We start from the raw sequence: 21,415 nt of genomic DNA, 5'->3' as shown, positions 1-21,415 counted from the left end.
TGCCTTGCAGGGAGGAGGGAACAGAGAAGATGAGGAGGAAAGTTTATTTGGAAAACTTTGAAATATCCCTGGGCAGGGATCTCCTGAGCTTAAGAAAGTGCAAGTCAGTACGACTCTCCCTTAGGATTTCCACAGTGGTGAGAATATGACAGAAATAGGACGTTTATATGGTATCTTTTGTCAGCATGGAAATGGAGGGATTGGCCCCAGCATCTCCCTGAGCACTAGCTATTGGAACAGCAAATGGTTTAGACCTTGAGTTTGTCAGAACACATTTATAATGACCTGAAATCAGGCTACCAGCAATGTCTGTCGGTACCCAGCAACCTTAGCTGAGGGCTGAGCATGGCTCAGCTGAACCAGAAAATTTGGTGCCTTTCAGAGAGAGGAGCTGAACAGTGTGGTGGATCAGGTGCCTCTGGGCTTGTGCTGCCTCTCAAGCAGGGGCAGCGATTGGCCACACCAAGGGAGCTCCCTTAATGCAGGGTCATTTCTCAGCTGAGCCCCGTTTGTGTATGTTTACATACCAGGCATTCCTTTTTGTGTGGCTTTCCCAAAGTTCTGGGAACCTCAGCTCCCAAGGAGCTGAGGGTGTTGGTGAAGTCCCAGCTGCCTGCAGCAGGGTTACCCCTGAGCCAGGCTTTCTGCAGCTGCCTCACACTCTGCAGGAAGCAAGAAGCTGGGGAGTGCAAATTATATCTCTTAGTTACACCTAACGTGCCATTTCCAGCTATGTGTGGCAGGAAGGGGACCTTGTCACTTCGCTTCAAAAAGATGGCATTAAGGGGCATGGGGTGTTGCTGGCATCAAGGAGGAAGGCAGAAGTTTGAGAGTCATGATAAGGGTTCTTGCTGCTGGTAGTGAAATAAGACTCCTACAGAAGAGGCTGGGATGTGGCAAAATCTCTACTTTTGGAGTTACTGCAAAGCTGAATGAAGAGGCAGTGTCTGCATTGCATCACCTGCAGGAGGAGCAAGGGGAGCTTGTATGGGTACAGCTTTTCTGGCTTCACCTCAGGCACAGGTGTCTGGAGACTTTGGGGAGGTCTGGATCAGTGCCCAGGTATAAGCCTCAACGTTTATCCCCTTGTTTCTTATAAACTGAAATGAGATCAGGAAGCCAGACAAAAAAGCCCTGCACCTTGGGGAAGGTTGGGTACAGATGTAGACACTGTGACTTAAGCATCTCTTGAGCAAGAGCACTTAAGACTATTGCAGTGGCCTTAGAGAAACAGGAAGAAGCACTGAATCAGCAAGGGACTGAAAAGCAATCTAGAGAAACATATCTGTAGGCATTAGGAGGTGGGATTTTATTAACCTTATGGTTTCTATCAGCCTTAAACTTAATGTTATAGTATATAGAGAGGAGAAGCAGCTTCTGGCAACTTGATGCTATGTGATACCTCTGTTTAAACAGAGATGTTAGCAAAAAATATCTCCATCTTTCTGCCAGATATTGATTTTCTTCCACACAGCCTCTACTTCAGTGAGAGAGACAGCTCAGGCTCCAGACTTGTGCTGGCTTCACATGCAGGCTGTCTCCGTTTCTGGCCATGTGATGCAGAGCCTGCCCCGTGGCACCTGCAGGTTAGAGGTGTGGTAGCAATAGCATGGAGGCACTGCCCCACTTTGGAGCAGGAGCTTGGAGGACTCCCCTGGCCCAGGCAGGGATGGGCAGATAGATGTGGAGCAACAAAACCATTTACAAGGAGAGTTAGAACCACCTGAAGTCAACAGAGGATTTCCTGAGGTTCATAAACCTCCTGCAGAGACCTAGCTGATGTGGAAGACTGACATTTATGCTACAGCACTGTGAGCGGGGTGGTTTCTCTGAAGTTTTGAACGCTGAGACTTGCCTCAGTGAAATCCAGGAGTGCAAAGCAGCAGAGTCCATAGAGGTTTGATACAAAGGAAATACTCGCCTTCAATCTCTGGCAAATGTTGTACTGCTTTTTAGAGCTCCATCCCAGCCACTAAATAAACCCCAGGCACACCTGCCTGGCTTCAAATCTGACTCTGATGGATGCAAAGCATCCAACTGAGTTTGAAATCGTGAATTCTCAACCCAAGCTTTGGCCTGTTGTGTTTGGTCCCTGGAATAATGGGGAGCAGGAGTACCTTCTTTAGTCGTGAGGGGTGGGCTGGCTCAAAGGTGAAGCCGAAGAGGATGGGTGGAGAGCAGGATGGATTAGCTGATGCACTTCAGCGAGTCACCTTCCCCAGCTTCACCTGCCTTCCGTTGCCTCCTGCAGGAACACGAAGCGCACGGCGGAGGTGTGGATGGACGAATTCAAGCAGTACTACTACGCGGCTCGTCCCGCGGCCCAGGGGAGGCCTTACGGGAAGTGAGTGTCCTTCCCTGCTGCCCGTGCCCTGCCCGCGCCCTGCCTGCTGCAGGGGGTGCCCACGGTGCCCTGCCTGCGCCGCGCCCGGGGGAACGCTCGCTTGGGTGCTGGCGGTGGGCAGACGCTACGAGCACAGCCATCAAACATAAACCCCTGGTTTGTACTGGGAGCTGGTTTATGCCAGTGAGTGAACCAAATCAAGGTGGGGGAAGACCCCTCTGCCTATGTCCTGCCCTTGGCATTAGATACAAGTACTTCTGGTCCCAGAGTGGAGTTTGGCAGAGAGAGTCCAGAGGTCTCGCTGGCAGCTGAGGGGCAGGAAAAGCATCAGATCTGGGGCCTGATAAGGCTTTGTTAGAAAGGAGTGAGTGCTTTGTACGCAGGGAGTTTGCCACTCGTTCTGAGAACAGTCAGAAACGCCTCTCTGTCAGGAGGGCTGTAAGTATTTCTGTTAAGTTCTCATTTTCGTGCACTCTTCCTTTCCTTAGAAAGTTTCCTTTGAACCACAGGGGGTTCCAAATCCAAATTCCTTGCAGCTACTTTTTAATCTCCAGGATAAATAAATTGAGGTCCTGATGACTAACCTATTTCCATTGAATTCGTGTCCTCTTCCCATCCATCAGCACCAAGTGAAATAACAGCTCTGTCCTGCTAAATATATGAGGGTGTAGAGAAGATAGCCTATGAGAAGGGAAAGTACTAGGGGCTTCCTACTGCTCTGTAAATGTCAGCTCATAACAGCTCCATGGGTAGAGGCTGGCTCAGGGAGGGGTTGGAGTTTAGAAAAATGTCACTATACAGCAAGATCCCTCAGCAGAAATCTTGCACTGGTTAATGAAAGAAAGAAGTATTTCATCATGTGAACTTCTGCTGATGGAAAGACATAGTAGGTGCTCCTGGAAACCAAGGTCTTGTGTGGTCCTGTAAACTAAGAGTAACATAATAGCATGTATAAATTTCCTAGTAAATTAATATATTAGATTAATGGTTATTGTATATAGGACATAGAATGCCTTTTTTTTTACTAATAACTTTTTAATGACTACTTTTCCGTGAACCTTTTCATCCGTCTAACTCCAGGCTCCTTGTTATAATGGCAGTAGGTCATCACGCCATTTTACCAAGTGAGACCTCCAAAGAGACCTGCAAGAGAGATAAAACAACTGCCCAGGCTTACGCAGAAGAGAGCAGAAAAATACAGCCGCTGATGCTCTCGTATTTGCTGTCTGTGCATATCTGTTGGGTTTCTCTAAGCCTCCCTGTTTGATGTGTTTGGTCTCACCTTCATGATTTCCATTGTATCTCTGTGATATTTTCTTCCCACAGCATCCAGAGCCGAGTGGAGCTGCGGAAGAGGTTGAAATGCCACAGCTTCAAGTGGTACCTGGAAAACGTTTATCCCGAGCTTCGGTATGGACGTGCAGTCTCCACCTTTCTCTAGCACACTGGTGGGATGCCCCATCCCTCCTGCCCCACAGAGCTTTCCTTGGCACCTCTGGTCCCCACACCTCGCCCTGCCCCAGAGACACGGGCACACCCTCCTTTGGGCTTCACAGAAGGGCACAGTGAATTTTGTGCTGGCTTTAATCACAGCTGGGGCTCACACTGTGACCTGGCTCCTTTGTGATCCTCCTTTCTCAGAGCAATCTCAGAGAGTCTGTGGCTCTTTGCTGCAAGGCTGGTGAGGGGCAAAGCACCAATTACTTAACTCTTGGGGCTTCCTCAGGTATCCCCCTGCCCATGGACAGATGGTATAGTGAAATAGCCTTTTTTCCTTGTAAAAGTATCCCAAGGTGAAAAATCCCCTGTACCTTCTGGTGGTTTGTTTCAGTCCTTAATGACTCCTGCTTACAAAACAAGCACCTCATTTCCAGTCTTTTCACACTGTTCTGTGATACTCATGACTTCTCTGTCATTAAACCACCCACTGTAGGAGTTTATGACCTGTTTTCAGGTGGGTCTGCCATACTCCTAGCCTAATGCTTAATATGCGCTTCTGCAGTTGATTTTGCACAGAACCCCTCTAGTCACCAAAATTACTTCCGAAACCGTTACGTCTATTCCTCCAGTCTCTATCAAAAGCCATCCTCAGAAAGGGTGCAGAAGTTTTGGAGATGCCTCCAGGGACCTGCTGGTGCAATGGCTGAGTGCAGAATGACAGTGTGAAAATGATTTATAGCTGTTTTCTTGCATTCTTTTCCATGTGTAGCATTGCGCAGCAGCATTCACAGGGAATGCCAGGGCTCTATGGCAGTTTTTTATAAAGTTCCCCACTCCTGTAAGCTGAAGGCTGACCTTCAGCCTGCTCACAGTCTATTCCTTGCTCCTGTTTGCCTTGTGTAGTGTTATTAATATTTTCCTCTTAGAAGGCCAGCCATCCATCTCTTGAGTGCTGCTTCTGCAGCATCCCTGTCCACATACTGCTCTCAGTGGTTCAGCACTGTAATAAATCTTGCCACTCTCATTTTCTGGAGGTGAAATGGGGCAACTGCACCCTTTTTACCCACACCAAGCCTCCCTTTGAGTACTGTGTGCCTGGAGGAGTAGGGATGTTCTCATGCTGTTCCCATAGGATTCCTGAGGAATCGCTCTATCAGACTGGGATGATCAAACAAAGGCAGAGCTGCCTGGAGTCACACAAGTCTGAAGCCCAAGAGTTTCCTGTCCTCAGCTTAAATCCTTGCAACAGCAGCAAAGGCATGACAGCGACGGCACAGGTAAGATGTTGCCTATCCCTGTGAGAAGGCTCCAGCACAGGTTCAGGGTGGTTTCCTAAATTGGCTAAAGCTCTGTTGGAGGATTACCCGTTCTGCCAGCTTCTTCCCTAGGGTGGCATGTAAGTAAACCTTGTGAAGTCCTTGGTGGAGGCCCTGGGCAGCAGCAGGGACTGGTGCAGGAGCCACAGGACAGGGTGGGCCACTTCTGTCTTTGCAAGCCTGCACTGAGCACTCATTGCTGCTCAGGAGCACCACACGCCATTCATTTGCAGAGATCAGAGCAAGACAAAAAGAACTATAATTTCCTCTCATCTCTCAGCCTTATTTCTTTCAAAACACACAGAATTGCAGTGGTATTTAGAATTTCATAGTCTGCGTTCTCTCAATATTAGATTGCCTGTTAAACTAGGGAGAATTTAATGAGGGTGATCTCATTTTTTTTCAGTCTCCCTGAGATGAGAAAAGCCATATGAATCAGTGTGCTCAAAAGCACGTTCTGTGAAACATTAGAGCCAAGAGCAGACACGTGTGCCTTGCAGCAGAGTCGCTGGAGCAAGACCCTGAAGACACAGCTTCAAAACCTGCCTTTGCTTTCAGGCTCCCTCTGTGATTTTGGACATGTCAGGAAGTTCTTTCACTGTTCCCATCTATAAAACAGGGAGAATAACAATCAGTCGCTTCTCTGCTGTGCTTGGTTCCACTTGACTGTACATCCTTAACCCTCATGCTTACACATTCAAACCAGGTAGCTGTGCATATAAAAGGCCAAACCTTTTTTCCTGATGAAAAGGTCCCTAGTTTGTATGTGCAAATAAAGCATATCAACAACTCTTTTGCATGCGGTTGCATGCTTGCCATTAGTCAAGAAAATAATATCTGCTTCACAGTCTGGTAGAATCAACAATGACTATTTGAATTTAGTCAGTTTAGAAAATAGAGTGAATATAACTGAAGCACTGCATAGTTACAGTTCTTATGGGTTAACTGGTTTCCAGGCTTTAGAATTCTTTTTCTTCCACCGCTACATGGATTTTTCACACAAACAGCAAGAGAACTGAACTGATGAGAGAAGATCATCATCATGTTTTGCAGGGTCAATACTGCTGCAGGAAAAAAAAAAAATCAGTGACAATTGCAACTTTCAATGTATTGGATGTTTTTTTAAAAAAGTGGGAAAATCAGAATGGAAAATGCTGCAAGCTACCACTTTAAAATGAAATAGCATTGGTCTTTCAGAAATATCAATTTGATGTGATATTTTAAAATGAGAAATGTCATGCCAACAGGTTGGACTGTTTCGCTCCCATCAAACACATTGTGTTTTGACATTTCTGTGGTGTAAATTTTGGGAATTTTTCATGCCAGAAACTTTTAATCTTCCTGTTGTGATTCTGCAGCAGTTTGCAATAGGTCAAAACTTCCCACTGGATGGCAACTGCCTTTCTTGTGCACATCCAAGACTAACTCTGCAGGGGAACTGAAAAAGGCACTACAAACAGGTTGCTGAATAGCTACACTCAATACACAGGCAGGAATAGAGAAAAACATTTTCCTTTTATATTTCTCTGTCTTTCTAGGATAACTTCTGTTACTTATACCCATGGAGAATATTTCAGATGAAAGCAGACTATTTAAAATTTTATTGTAAAAAGAAACTTGCATTTTCGTAACACATTGTTACAAGACCACCTGAACTTGTGGATGACATGGGAGTTGTAGTCACCGGGCTGTGAAGGATAGACTATGCAGCAGTCCGGAATGCTACTTAGTTACATATTTGGTGCACCAAAATAGAGCAATAATCTTCACTTTCAGCATACTGAAGCCACATCTTGTTTATCCTAAGCTTCATTATTTGAAAAACAGGCTTAGTTAAATCAAAGCTGTGCTTTCCTGGCATTCATTGAGTGCTATGGAGATATCCAGGTCTTTTATTAGCAGCGTTAGAAGCACTAATTTGGTTGCTTGATTGCCCTTCTGTAGCTGCCTCCTTACTAGGCTCCCCAAGCTCTTTACCAACATTGCACACATGAAGTCCTGGGCCCAGGTGTGAGAAGATCTGAGCTGTCATACCTCACCATGGTTTGAGGAGAGAGGAACAGGAGCTGTCGGATGGCAACCAATTGCTCTTTGTTTTAGTTTTTCTTATCAGTAGTGCAGGCCGAGGATGTTGCCCTGTGGTCCCATCCGTAATTTGGGTAGATAATGAAGATTAGTCTGATTGTGGCGAGGCAGATCTCACAAACCCTCCCTGGTGGTGTTTGCTATTAGTCCTGAATTACTAAAAGGATCCCTGAGGCACAGGAAGACCTCTTGTCTTTGTGTAGGAGAGCTCTGTCTTCTCACCCCTGGGATCCAAGTGGCCCTTCCCTCTCCAGAGGGTCTGGTAGCAGTCGGGGCAGGCTCTGTCTCCTGGGGTGCCTCTCTAAGGGACCTGCTCTTGAGATAGTGACTGGCAGAGATCTCTGTGCAATGCTGCCCATCGCCAGGGTACAGCAGGCTCTGCCTGCACTCCTGCCTGCCAGAGCCTTGATACTCTTATCTCTTGTTGTATCTCATTTGCTAAATTAACTGATTGGTTTAGTTCTTCACAAGAGAGTTGCATCTGGGGGGAAATAATTGATCGTAATTTTGCCCTGGTCCATCTGATGAAGTTGTGAGTGATTGGTTTTCTTTTCAAACAAAGTGTCAGCTGACCTTTGCAATAGACATCTGACTCTGGGATTTATTTATTAAACCATTTATCATTAGCAATTCCATGAAACCTGATATACTTCAGATAAAAAAAGCAGGAGATGCTTCAGCCTGGATACTCACACACATGTAAGCACCAGCGGATGAAAGATGAGCATAAAGTTAGTCATCTCCTAGATAAGTGAGGAAACAGTGGGAAGGTTCTATGATTCTATAAGGTTGCAACGTCTGTTTCCCTGGCCTACACCCCAAAATATCTGGGCCTTGAAGGTGACATGCTGCCATTGCATTTGGGTGGCATGTCCTTGACTCTTATTGTGAAGGAAATGCAGTGTGATAATCTGCCTGATGTGACATTGAAGCTTACCCCAGCTGGCTCAAGGACCTCTGTGGGCTGAGCAGATCTGCACTTTCTTTAGAGAATATTTAGCATCTATCCAGGCTAACCTGACAGTGTCCCTCCTGAGACATGCTAACCATAAGAATTCTCTTCTGACCTTCCTCCTCTCCAAAACTCTCATTCTTCTCCTCCGTGGGCACGTCCTGCCCCGGCTGTAGGCCAGCTGGAGCTGCAGGAGCTGGGCTGAGCCAGGAGAGCAGAGGGGCTGGCTGGCAGCAGTGTCACCCCTGCACCCAGGCTGCCATGGGCACTTCTTGTGCATTGCTTTCCCCTCTCCTGAGATGTGTGTAAGTGCTAGTTGCATCCAAGGGCCTTGTGATGAGTGAAGCACTTTTGTATCATTAGGTGACCCATGCAGTCATGGGCCTTGGGAAATCCTACCCTGTGATTTTAAAAAGATGATTGAGGTCTGAGATTGTTCCTGGCTTCTTCAGAAATGTTTCTCTCTAGCCGCTACCCCAGCTTCGGGGTACAGCTGACCTCTTGCTTGGCAGCAGACCACGTACAGCTCTGTCACGTAACATTGGGCTCCCATGAAGTTGCTCCTTGCTATGCTGAGGGACTGCTTTCTCCTGCCAGTCAGGCTATGCTAAGCCAAAGGTCACGTTTTAAAATAATTTCCTCAATTCACAGTGATGCTGAGTAACAGTGACAGGTGCCTGCTCAAATGATGCTAAAGCCTTGAAAAATAGTCACAAGATTCAGATGGGGGTTAGTGTTATCCAAGGCTTTGGAGGAAAGGGGTTGATGGTTGTGATGTGCAGGTGGCAGTTCTGCTCTCTCAGTCCACCCTCTTCCTCCCTACTCCACCACCACTCCATCTTTGTCTTAGAAAAGATGGGCAATCTTCATCTCAGTTTCACCTCCTGTGTCTGTTTTCTTGGTTCCAGGGTCAGCTCTAATTGGCGTCTCTTCAGGCCAGTCTGCAACCCTGAAGCCACATTAACTTCTTGAAGGTGTCTCTTCTTAGGAGTTCCCTGGGCTGCCCCATCCACCACAACCTCTGGGGTGCAAAGCTCTGCTATTTTTAGTGCTGTGCTGGCCACGTGAGTGCTCTGTGTGCCAGGGTTTAGAAGATAAAGTTGTTTCTCATGGGAAAAAAAAGCAGGATTTTTCATCCCAATTAATAGATATAAGGGAGGAGATTGGGTAAGATAAAAATTTGCATGGCCATTTGCCTGTGTTTTAACTGAAAGTTTTTCATGGCATCTGTGGTATTCTAGCGACTTCCCCATCCCCGAGTTTCTTAATTTTCTGTGTAATTTTCTCTGGCTTTCATCTAGTGCTAAAAAGAGACAAGAAATGATTAGAACTAGATAAAACATTTTCAACAGGGCTGGCTTCCATAAAAAACCCGTCTGCCAAACTAGAAGAGCCATGTGAAAATCTGTCGTTTTAGATAAAGGCAGTAGCAAGACAACTTGGGGGCAAGAGGGGAGGATCCAATGTCAGGCATTGGACTGATGTCTATATCCATCTCTGAAGGCTTTGTTTCTTGTGATGAAGAGCAGTTTAGGGGAGATGGTTACCACCACCCTGTCTATCCAATGGTGCTTTGCTGTGAGAGAAGATGGTCCTGGCTTAAGGGGATGTGAAAATTAGGAAGGCTTGAACAGAGCCTGCCATGGAAAAAGAGCATGGAGAACCTCTGGGAGGAGCAGTCCTCCATGAGGTGCCTCAGTGAAGCCAGGAGGTTATGAAATCAAAGCAGAAGAAAATAAATCCCATGGTCTGAGTTAGTTGTGGGATTCAACACACGTACGAGTTACAGGATTAACTTGCTGCTGCTGGGGAGCCTTATGGGTGCAGCTCCAGCCCTCTCCTGAGCTAAAATGATGAACAATTGGTTAAAAATGTAAAGCAGGTTTTCAAAGCAGCTTGTAGCAGCGTGGGCTCCAAGAACAGGTGTTGGAACTTGCCCCGTAGGGCTTGGTTCTTCACAGATGCAGGACTAATTTGGCACCTGATTTCCCAGGCTGGTGGTTTACGCAGCAGCTGACAGTGTGCATGGTTGGGATGTCTGGAACGTGTTCTCTGTAGGATCAGGTAAACTGTTCCATCTGACAAAGAAGAAGTAGTTGCCAGAAAGCCCTTCAGGAGCAGAGTGCAGCTTTGAAAATGAATACTTGTTATGTGCTGAAATCCTGGGCAGCTTTCACTGAGAAACCTGTGGGCAGGCTGTTTAGAAAGCCAGGTTTGATTTCCAGTAGCTGGTGAGGAGTAGTAGGCTGAGAAGTGCAGGGTGTGAGGCACACAGTGTGAAGTCCTTGTGGATTTGGGTCTGCTGTGCAAAAGCATGTTCTCTTTTCCAGGTGGCCGAGAAGCAGAGTGAAGCAGGATTTCTGTTCCCAGGAATTAAATGCCTGTAGCTGTCTGTTTTGAAGTTGGGGAGAGGAGTTAGAGCTGCTGATGGTGACAAATACCAAAGGGTGGAAGAGTTTCCCTGCTCTAATAACTCATGCTAATGCAACCCAAAGCTTCCACCATTCAAAGTCAGGGGGAGCTGCAGGTGTCCCAGCTCAGGACAGCCATTCTTCATGTCTCTCTCCATCACTCAGAAGGGGTTGCAGGCTCCCAGGAGCACGTTTTGCACTTCATTTTTCCAGCCCTGGGCTAACTGCCATATGTTTGAGCCCTGCCTTACCCTCCGTTGGCAACACCCCTGCTCTCTTCCCTCCTCCTGGAGCTCCGACTCCTCCACATCTGAGCTCTCCACTGTTTTGTTTTCTCCTGCACCTCACCTTTTCTTTCACAGCATCTTTCCCAGTTCTCATAGCCCATATACTGTCAAAGCATTTGCCTTGGCTCTTAGGGCCTACTGAGGAAACCTTCCTGCTCCCTGGCCTTGTTCTCTCCAGCATGGTTATTGCCCTGTGCTGGTGAAGGCAGCCTGCTATTTGTCCTCCAGTCCTGCTCAACTGCCCTGCCATGGCAGCCTGCTTTCCATTTGCTCCCATTGCTGCTCACCTGACTGCTATCTCAGAGCCATTTACACAGAAGGAGCTTTGCACCCTGGCTGAACACCCTCAGAATCCCCTTCCAGCCCTCCTCTTTCTAATTTTAAAGTCAATGCATGCACAAAGTTATAAGCAAAAAATTTGTTCTGGAAGTCACTCTCCAGAGTTATGTAAAAGCACAGTTGGTGGTTTCCCACAAGCCAAAGCAGCTCTTGTCTGACTGTGTACACACACAAACAGGAGAGAGACATCCCTTGCCTGGGCAGGATCAGATTCCCCAGGAGGTGCTTTTGGGTAATATGAGTACAGGTGAATGGTTGAAAATGTTCAACTGGAATGAACATTGGGGTAAACTTCTCTGAAATACTCCTGGGCTAAGCAGTGTATCTGTACATGATGCATGATGCTTTGTCCAGCACATTTGGAAATCCTGCTTGAGCTACTTCTGTTTTTCTCCCAAGTAAAACATGCGCAGGTGAAAGAGGATGATCCCAGAGAGCCCCTGTTGTGTGGTAAGCTTTACTCAAGACAAAGTCTTTGCTCCTTCAAAGTTTATTTTTTTATCAGCTGAGGAGCTGATAAAGAGCAGAACATGAAAAGGAGCATGAGAGAAATAATTCCAAGAAAGGAAGGGGAGTAGCAGTCGTAGCTAACCAGTACAGCAAACGTTTGGAGTTTGGTCCTCCTCCTGTGATATAAAGCAGAGCTTTACCCCTGATTTTTGTGATATTTGGGAACAGAATCCCGGGAGTTGCAAACATTTGCTATGTATCACCCCCTCTCTCCTGCTGCCAGCTGTAAAGCATTTCTGCCACTCTTCCTCACGAAAAGAGGATTACACATTATGCGTAGTATTTCTGCTTCTCTTTTGCTGCCTTCCCATCCCTCTGTTCCCCAGCCACAGCCCAGTTCTGGCTATGAAATCTTTGCCACTCAAACCATTTTCTTGCAGCAGCCTTTGTAGACGTTTTCTGTGGCACATGCAGTCCCCAATGACAGCTGCAGTTCTGGGGAGGGTCGAAACATCCTTGTGCCTTTTGAGGTCAGTGAAGTTTGTGCTTGATTTCAGGTGGGGCAGGATCCAAGCCAAAGTGTTTGTTTTCCAGGTAGAAGAATACCAAGAGTCAACCCTAATCTCTCACCTCTTGATTTTTCTTTCTCTTTGTAGGAATGGACGTATACATACAACCACCAAGTCCGCCAGCAGCAGCTGTGTTTGTCTGTGTACACCCTTTTCCCTGGTTCTCAGGTGCTGTTGTTGCCTTGCAAAGAGAGTGACAACAAGCAGGTGAGCCCTTTCATTGATCCCCGTTTTCTCTGAAGTTCCCTTTCTTTCATTGGGGTATGACTGCACATCAAGTCACCCCTGTGCTCTGACTTCATTTGGGAAGCACAGTCTGCCTGGGAGCAGAGACTCTGTCCTGTTCAGCCCTTTGCTTCTTAAATGAGTGTGTTGATAAGGATGTCTATTAGTGTGGGTGGTGATCTGGATACTTAACTGCAGAAGTCAAACCAAAACTGGCAATTTAGTTCACACGGGCTGCCAGTCAGCCAGCAGATGCTCACAGTTCTCTGCAGTTAATCATGGAGCTGGCATTTGAACCAGTGACCTGGGGAGAAAGCTGTTAGCAATATATTATCTTCCTGAAGCCAAGCAGAGGCTGAGCTTAAAATGACTGTGCTCCTGACAGGAGGAACGCTCGGCGTGTGCTCTGCTTGGTGTGGGTTTGGGGACCCTGTGCTACCTGGCAGCAGGCTGCAAAGGCTTAGTGACAACTGTTCTCTTGATGCTGGCTGGAGCAATATAGTCAAAGCAGAATGAGGAGGAATCTTGTTCACCCGTTTCTCCTCTGGTGTGTGTCTCTCCTCAGCGATGGGGCAAAGTTGGGTCACATATTGAACATATAGCTTCACGCTTCTGTTTGGACACTGAGACGATTGGGGACACGAATGAGAGTACCAAAGAACTTGTCATCAACCCTTGTGAGAGCACGGCCTTGAGTCAGCGCTGGGACATGGTGATGTCTTGACCCAGCGGAGGACTTAGCGGGGATAGGTGCGGAGACGTTGCACCATGCAGGCAAGATGCACCAGGTGGAGCTCAAATGCAAGACCATTGGGGGTCCTGGTGTATTATGGGACAGGAGAAGAATCATTCAAATAAAAAATAAGGACACAGCACTCCCGGTTGAACAACGGATACTGTCTGCAGGACATGCAGCTGGTATTGAACTGTTGGCGGTCAGACATTCAAAGACGGGATGGCAAAAGAATGAACTTGAAATGCTTTAGAGGGATACTGGTACTCCTGCACTGGGCCCTACACAAGTTCAGTGTGCACAGTACCGATTAATCTCTGTGGAAACACAGGTAGAACAACCTTGGAGACCAAAAGGAGACTTGGATTCAGCAAAACAAGTTTTTTTGGGGTGAGGCAGGTGCACAAGGAAGGATTTGCCTGGGATTGAGTGGAAAACACTGAATTATCTTTGCACTTTTCATTGCTGTGGATGAGTTCATCTTCTGCAGATGACGTGGGTGGAGCAGTGTTGCACGTTTGAATTTGCCTGATCCACGTACATCTTGTGTGTACAGAGGCACAACAGTCATTTATTTGTGGCTGTGGCCACAAACCAAGGAGTGATGGGGGAATCCTGCTCTGTGCTAACTGCATATGGGGGTTGTTGAATCTCCAAAGCCCAAGCAAACAGAGGATTCAGTGTGTGAGATTAGAGGATATAAACTGCTGTAAAGCTGGGAGGAAAGGCAGTTAACATGATTATTTCTCCTCTCTGAAGGCCATGGATGAGCCTTGGTCACTGAAAACTCCCCTCTCACTCTGTCTTTCTCACTGCTTCAGAACTGGAATAAGTAAAATTTTCACTTTTCTTCCATAAAAGTAATATTTTTGGTAATTGAAGGTAATGGTGTGATATTTCTGTTTCCCAATTTCCTAACAACAGAAGAGGGGACTCCCATGAAGTGCTGCTACTAAAGGAATGGAGGAGGTAATGAAAACTAGAGACTGCTCTGAGAAAGGGATATTACCTGGTTTTGCTTCCCAGGTATCTTGTAGCCCAAGATGTGAAGTACTGAAGGAAAGGTTCGGGATTCCTTCAGTCACACCTGTGAGCAGGGAACTCTGGGTCACAAAGTACCTCTCTCCCAAAGTCATTTATCATTGGCAGACTTGGCAGAAATTATTTCTTCAGCTTTTGGAGATAAGTCATTAGCCCCAGAGGTTATGCTAAGTACAATCATTGTGCAGGAGGGAGGTGACTGCCAAAGGAAAATAGGACAGAACACCTCAGAAGGGGTCTTAGGAATGGAAGACTGGAAGATCTTTTCCAGCCTGTCTTCCAAAGCAGCTCCCACAACAGCAACAGGTAAGAGGCAGTGAATCACCAAGAGCTGTGCACACGGCAACTGTTGAAGAGAACTTTTGCAGGACTGTCAGCATAATGAAAAAAAAAATACAGTTTGTGCCTCTGAAAATGCTAGGGCTTAATGAAAATCCTATCCTGTGTTTCCTGTGCTGCAAACTATAGGTAAAACACCATAAGCTTTGAGCCTTTGAGTGCTCTCAGCATCCCTTCCTGAATAAATTGCTGGCTTTCAGGATTTTACTGCCTCAGTTTCTCTTCCTTCAGTGCTGGAAGAAAGCCACGTGTAAATCTCCCTTGGCTGTAGAGGCAGAACCAGTATAACTCTTTTTATACAAAGGGTGGCAGGGTATAAAAGCCTTCCATGTGCTGCAGTGATTACTAACCTCATCAAGCTCCCTTGGTACAAACTTCAAGGGCTTCTGTTATGAAAGGGCTGGAGCAAGCTGTCATTTCATGGTGGGAGACGGTATTGTTTCCATGTCACCACTTGTGCAGGAAACAAAGGGAACCACTTAAAATGGAAGGGACTCATTTCACAAAGAAGGGCAGTGACCTTGGGCTCCTTCTATGTAATTGAACCAGGAAATATCACACCTGCTTATCACACCGGTGGTGACAGGCAAGTGGTAGTAATTCCCTGCCTAGTGCTTACAAGGGAAAGCAGCTCCCAAGAGCTGGAGGCTTCATGTGTTCAAACCTGCACTGTGCCTGCACCTGGGGGCTGCCCAGCTGCTGGCACTTTGATTCTGAAGATTCAAAGAGATGAACAACTTGGCATCACTTTTGAAGCCCAGCACCTGACAGGTACACTCTGAGCAGGACTTCAGACCTATCTAGCTTTATTATTTTTCACCAAAGCTGACAATATCCATTCTGCTGACAGCCAAACCTCTCTAAACAGGTAACGCTCTTCTTTGCCTTAGCATAAATAGCTGCCTTGGTACATATGTGTGCTTGGCCACGTGAACTCATGGGAGCAGCAGGGATGTATTCCAGGAAGAAGTATTTTGACCAGCTTTTCAGCTCTCTTACCTTTTGTGAAACCCAAATGCTGTACCAAAACCCTACTATTCCAAAACACATGCGAAGGTGGTCACTGTGAACTTGTTTGGGGGCAGTGGAAGGCAGGCAGTGGAGAAGGTGACATCAGGCATGGTGTCCCCTACCAGAGAGTGTCATTGTTCAGCTAAGTCTCTTGCAGGCCCAAAAGCCACCAGGTACCTCACAGACAAAGGGAGCAGCAGCCAGTCAGCAAACTGGTGATCGTGTCTTGCATCCATCACATGTAACCCTTAGACTGCAGCTTATTTCATGGTCCAATAAATGAGATTAGCTCTGTGGATCAGCAGTCTTTTCAGAGAAGTCAGAGGCTATCAGTCTGGCTCCTGGGAAGCTTTATGTAAGCAGGCAGTGGACTGGCAGTCTCCAGAGTTAACCCCAGTATGGCATTTAGCAGATCTTTTGCTTGGCATCCCTGCAAAGAGACCTTGCATCATGTTAGGGGGAAAGTTAATTGCTGCTGAAATCCAACTCATACCTTTAGGTTTATTTCACTGATTAAAGTACATTGGAGATAGATGAACCTTTTTTGCTTTGTATTTGTTACTTGCCTAGACATTTGTTATCTTGCTGTGAACAGCTATAGATGACAACATCGATAGGTGTTTCTAGATGGGCTCCTATGCCCATACCTCTTACTACCAAATGACATTAGGGCTTAATGTTTTTTGGTAACATTTCATACTGACTTGAAAGAACAGGAGATAAAGTAGAAAATATGTTTCTAATCCTGGCTGTTGAGCTTTGTGAGCTCCAGTAAGTCACTTGTGCCTTGGGAAAATTAGATGCAGAGCAGGAAACTCAGGGGTAGAACTACTTCTGCCTTTTAAAGGGCTGACCAAAGCTATGCCAAAAAAAACCCAACCCAAACCAAACAAACACCTAAAAAAGCATCTTAGCCTTCGCGTTCCCTCCCAAAGGAGATCTGTGTTCTAGTGAGAGGAAATCTGTCTGATTTTAGTTGGACTGTGGAAGTTGTACAAGTCCTTACCTTGCTGCCTATGTGATTTTTAGGTATTTTGTGTTCATCCTCTCTCTGTACCAGTGCAGCACCATAAGAACACAAAGCATTAGTGCTTGGAACCTCAGCTTACAACCAGCTGATGCAGTAAAGAGAGAGAAACTGAATTCAAAGCTCTTTTATTATCCAGTGATGCAGTGGGAAAATGGGGTTGGTGGGTGAAGACTGTGGGGCTGTGGTTCAAGACAAGTACCAGCCCTGAGTGCTAATCCCTTCTTCAGCTTCTAGGAGTTACTTGGGATAGCTTATGTACAGAGTCATAAAATCACTTTGGTTGGAAAAGACCTTTAAGATCATTGAGTCCAACCATTAGCCCTACTCTACCAAATCCACCTCTCAGCCACATCCCCAAGCACCATATCTACACTTTCCTGCCTTGGTTTCACAGACTTTTAGTGAAGATTGAATGTTTTGAACAGAGAGAAAACCAAGTAGTAGTTTCTGTGGCATGCAATACCAGCAGTACTGGGCTGACAATGGACTGGCAGTCCCTGGAGTTAGCTCCACAGACCCTTATTATCTGCCTGTACAGGGCCTGGTTTGGATGGAGTTAATTTTCCTCAAAGCAGCCTCTATGATGCTGTGTTTTAGATTGGTGACCAAAACAGTGTTGATAACACATAACAACGTTTTAGTTATTGCTGTGCTTGCACAGTGTCAAGGCCTTCTCCATCTCTCACTCTGCTGCCCCAGTGAATAAGCTAGGTTTGGGCAAGAGGTTGGGAGGGAATGCAGCCAGAACAGCTGACCCAAACTGATCAAGACACATTATCTCATACCATATAATGTCACACTCAGCAGTAAAACTGGGGGAGAATTTTTCCACAGTAGATGTTGTTCAGAGATTGGCTGGGCATGACTCTGAAGGTGGTGAGTGACTGCCTTTGCATCACTTGGGTGTGTTTGGGTTGGTTTTTTTTTATTTTTCTTTCAATTTCCTTCACTTACTAAACTCTCTTTTAAACCCACAAGATTTTCTCACTTTTGCCCTCCTGATCCTTTTCCCCATCCTGTTTGTCAGGGAGGGGACAGGGTCAACCTGCCACACTGCCCTAAGCAAACAGGGGCCCATAGTGTAACAGGCTGGTATTGTTCATGGCTTGGACTCTGATCACAACTGTGCAATAGGATCTGTGCTGCTCGAATTTCAGATCTAAAAAGCTTTAGTGAAAACCTGTGGGCTAGAATTGTTTGTAGGAGTGGTAAAGGAAGCAAAATCAAGAAGATTACATGCAGCAGAAGAAACTGTAACTCATTAATGTTCTGGCTAAATTAATTTTGAATGGTCAACCTATCTCCAGTTTTAATATTACGTGACTGCTTTAGATGGTTGAAGAGTTTAAGGAAGCCTGACATGGGTATCCTGCTCACATTGAGACTTATGGGCTAAAATTCAGTGGAATAATTCCAGATTTATGGATGTTTTCCATATGTCTACTGTTCTCTTGCTGGAAGTGCCTTCAGAACCCTGTAAGAATAAAAACCTGTTACAAGCTACTGCCTCTCCAACTGAGTCTAATTAAGTTTTGAGTTGAGCTGCGTTTTTAGCTTAGAGCTGACAGAAAGCTACATATATGTTTGCAGATAAGAATGCTACTTTTGTGGTGAAGGGGGTTGTTTTGGTTTCTCCGGCATCATTTGGGCACATAAGGAAATCCAAGTTGGTTGTGTGTGATCTACAAAAGAAAACATGACTTTATGGTTGAGTTTTGCATAAGCACTTCTCAATTTTCCATCACCATGAGTGATATCTCTCATTTTCCTCTGATTTATGTGAAAGAAATGTCCAGACAAGACGTTGCTGCTATACAGGGGTAAAATCCATTGTAAAACTGTTGAACCAAGGAGGAAAGGAAAGGAGCACTGACAGCTTGCTTGTAACCCGATACATACAATAAAACAAAGATATTGCAAAATCAGGACTGTTGCCAGGGTGAAAGGTTTTGGAGTCTGCAAGTGAGTAGCAACCTGTTTAGTGTTATTTTTAAGAGAAAGGTGGGGAAAAGGGATCTTAAGTGTTAACAGATTTACTGATTGTAAATATACTTTTTCCTGCAGTGTCTGTGATCCAAGCTTTCTTACCTTGGGCTTTGATCTGATTGCAGCCAAAAGTGTCCTGTCTAGCCTGTTCCCACCAGTCAAACTGAGAGAAGTGGGAAGAAGCAAACTCCCATTTAAAGGTCAAGTTGATAGAAGTCTTCCTATTTTTAAAATGTCTTAGTCCTACCTCATGTGAGGGAGAGAGTTGCATTCCATGTAGGGGAGAAGCTATCTCTGCTGCAGCAGGGAGTCCTTTGCCAGGTTGCCCAGAGTGCAAGAGATTCCTTAATGCTGTAGCAGGACCCTTGAAAACTGGCAACATGTCCTCTTGGCTGTGGGCTGGAGTGGCCAAATGAGCTGCAAGTTCAGGCCCAGTGACTCAGAGCTACACTGTGAGCTTGAGTGTGTGGCACACCACCAGAGCAAAGCCCCCCAGTCCTAAGTTTTCTTACTGAGGCAGTGGTACTCCTGTGGTACTTCAGAGCAGCTGTGCTTGCATCTGGGACGTGCACTGCATGGTCCCAACTGGCCATGGAGACAGATAATGATCCATGTGTCTGTGTGTGTCTCAGCAGCAGCCAGATAGAATGCCAGGTCGCCTCCTCTCCACTTTGGAGAAGTTGCCAGAGCCTATTTTAATGGAGGTCAGCATCTTGGTACTGTAATGCTCTACTTCCACTTGAGAGGTTTTTAGAAGAATCAGTGTTAGAAGCACTTTGAGGAGTTTTCATGAATTCTGATTCTGTTGACAGTTCCTGGATCACCCCTGTGGACATTCAACCTATTTTCTCAGGCAGAGATGATTGTTGTCTCTAAACGCAGAGTCAGACACAAAGTCTACAGGCAGTCACAACCTGATCCAAGGGTATTACCAGCATTAGCTCAGACCCACTTGGGCTAAGCCAACACAATTTAGATAGCTATTGCAAGTCTTACTGGACTCGAGCTTCCCCAGGGCCACTGACAAGGATGTACACAGCAATGATCATTTCACAAGAAGCAGAAGACCATGCAGTGTTGGGAGAGAGTGCTCCTAATCCTCTTCCTGAGGCTGGTTTCACCTTCTTACTAATGCTTGGGAAGTTCATCTGGGGAGAGCTGTGCACAAGCTAAGGTGGAAGGGGTTTTCCTGGAGGTTTGGCAGTACTGGGAAGCACTGGCAGGTAGTCTGACAAGAACTGACCGAGTGCATGGTGGGTGGGTTCACAAGATGGACAGTAAGTTCTGGAGGTGTGAGACTGGGGAGTAACTAAGGATGTTGCAAACTATCTGAGCATGAAAACACCTGCTCCTAGGCCTCAGAGAGCGTGGGTGGATCTTGGGTCATCACCCTGCACTTTCAGGGTTTTATACTGTGGGTGCTAACTGATACAGGGGCTTGGAATGGCTGCTCCAGAATGCTGTAGGGGTTAAAGAAATTAGTCACAAATTCCTTTAGTCACAACATATTTTTTGCTTCTGTTAGTGGTACTGTTGTTAGAGTGGCAATGGATTATTCAGTGCCTTGCAAGCAAAACCTTGATTTGGACACGGCACATATGTTGATAACGTGCATTACTTGTCCAGTCTCTGCAGCTTTGCATTGCCAAACACTTAGTAAGTTTGCAATGGATCCTTAGCTTGAAAGATCACAGCCATTGCGTCTTGAAATTGATTTTCTTCTGCAGAGAGATGTTTGAAGCAAAAACCAATTTGGTTTGTATAAACTACATTAGATATAAGAAGATATCCCTCCGAGTGCACGGGATCACCTTTGAAACCATTTTCACCCTACCGTGAATAACAAGTTGCACAATAAAAGGAATTTCTTACAGCTGATCTGATCTCTACCCATCCGTGAGTTGGCTCTGAAATGAGATAAACCTATCTACTCTAATGCAGGACAGGTGCCTTGTATTTCTCAGGCATATTACAGAGACTCATAAGGCCTGGTGCTGTAACCCACAGCATATTACCAGGACAAGTGAGGCATCTCTATCTGCTTTGGGGGACTTGCCTTGCAAATAAGGTACTGGACTGTTCCCACTGCCTTCAGAAGATAGTAAGCTGGTCTGCAAGGTTCTGCCTGGGCTGCTTGTTGGTAAGTGATGGCTCTGGAGGGTCATGCATGCAGCTTCATTTTCTCTTTGGATAGATTCAGTGATGTGTCCTTCTCACCTTCTCTGGCTGATTCTGTCCTTCCAGTCTGGTCCTCAGTTGATGCCTGGCTGTTTAAGTATTCTAGCAGCCAGCCTGATGGAAAACAACAAAATAGAGTATGCCTTGAAGGTAAAGGCAGTGAAAGAAAAGAACGAACACAACAAACCCACTACCTTTCCCTCTCTCCTCCCCAACTCTCTTGGCCTTCTGTAAAAGGGTTTCCAGGTGTGTGCTAACAGCTGATTTTGAGGATATCTAGGAGATATCAGGGCTTGGGATGCTACTTTGTTACTGGAGGTATAGGTGCATTTGCAGTGCAACTCTTGTCCAGAGTCAACCCCTCTCTTCCTTCAGCACAAGGCTGCCAGCTCCAGTTGTGCCAAGACTGGGTGGATCCTGCACTGCTTTTTTCCCTTGGTGGGAGTGTCAAGCTGGTTCATGAACACTGAGTTGTTATCCCCAAGAACAGATGGACTTCTAGCAATAGATGCCAAGTCAGGTTGTCCCTGAGACAACAGGGGAAAAGAACCTGGCTGACCAGGCTGGGGTATGCACTGGTCATTCTGCAGGGGACAGGGTGACATTCACAGCTGAGCTTGTCACCTTTGGTGACAGAAAGCAAATCTGTTGGTTTGCTTCTGTGCAGCTGTGAAAGTGA

The 21,415-nt window shown here is 46.1% G+C and overlaps 1 protein-coding gene across 1 annotated transcript in view; it reads left to right on the top strand.

The window, feature by feature from the left end:
* Nucleotides 1–13,142, top strand: part of GALNT14 (polypeptide N-acetylgalactosaminyltransferase 14) — a gene marked incomplete at its 5' end in the record, with an annotated part of 60,231 nt that extends 47,089 nt beyond the window's left edge. The window contains 5 exons of the mRNA XM_008943362.1: nucleotides 2,252–2,344; nucleotides 3,671–3,754; nucleotides 4,917–5,061; nucleotides 12,281–12,400; nucleotides 12,984–13,142. Coding sequence (XP_008941610.1) covers nucleotides 2,252–2,344; nucleotides 3,671–3,754; nucleotides 4,917–5,061; nucleotides 12,281–12,400; nucleotides 12,984–13,142 — 601 coding nt within the window. The remainder of the gene's footprint in view (nucleotides 1–2,251; nucleotides 2,345–3,670; nucleotides 3,755–4,916; nucleotides 5,062–12,280; nucleotides 12,401–12,983) is intronic.
* Between the last annotated feature and the right edge of the window lie 8,273 nt (nucleotides 13,143–21,415).

The sequence above is a fragment of the Merops nubicus genome, unplaced genomic scaffold (genome assembly GCF_000691845.1).
Source record: "Merops nubicus isolate BGI_N331 unplaced genomic scaffold, ASM69184v1 scaffold4977, whole genome shotgun sequence".
In the NCBI taxonomy this organism is placed as follows: Eukaryota; Metazoa; Chordata; class Aves; order Coraciiformes; family Meropidae; genus Merops; species Merops nubicus.
Note: the sequence above shows the minus strand (reverse complement) of the source record. Positions and strands in the feature narration are given on the sequence as shown.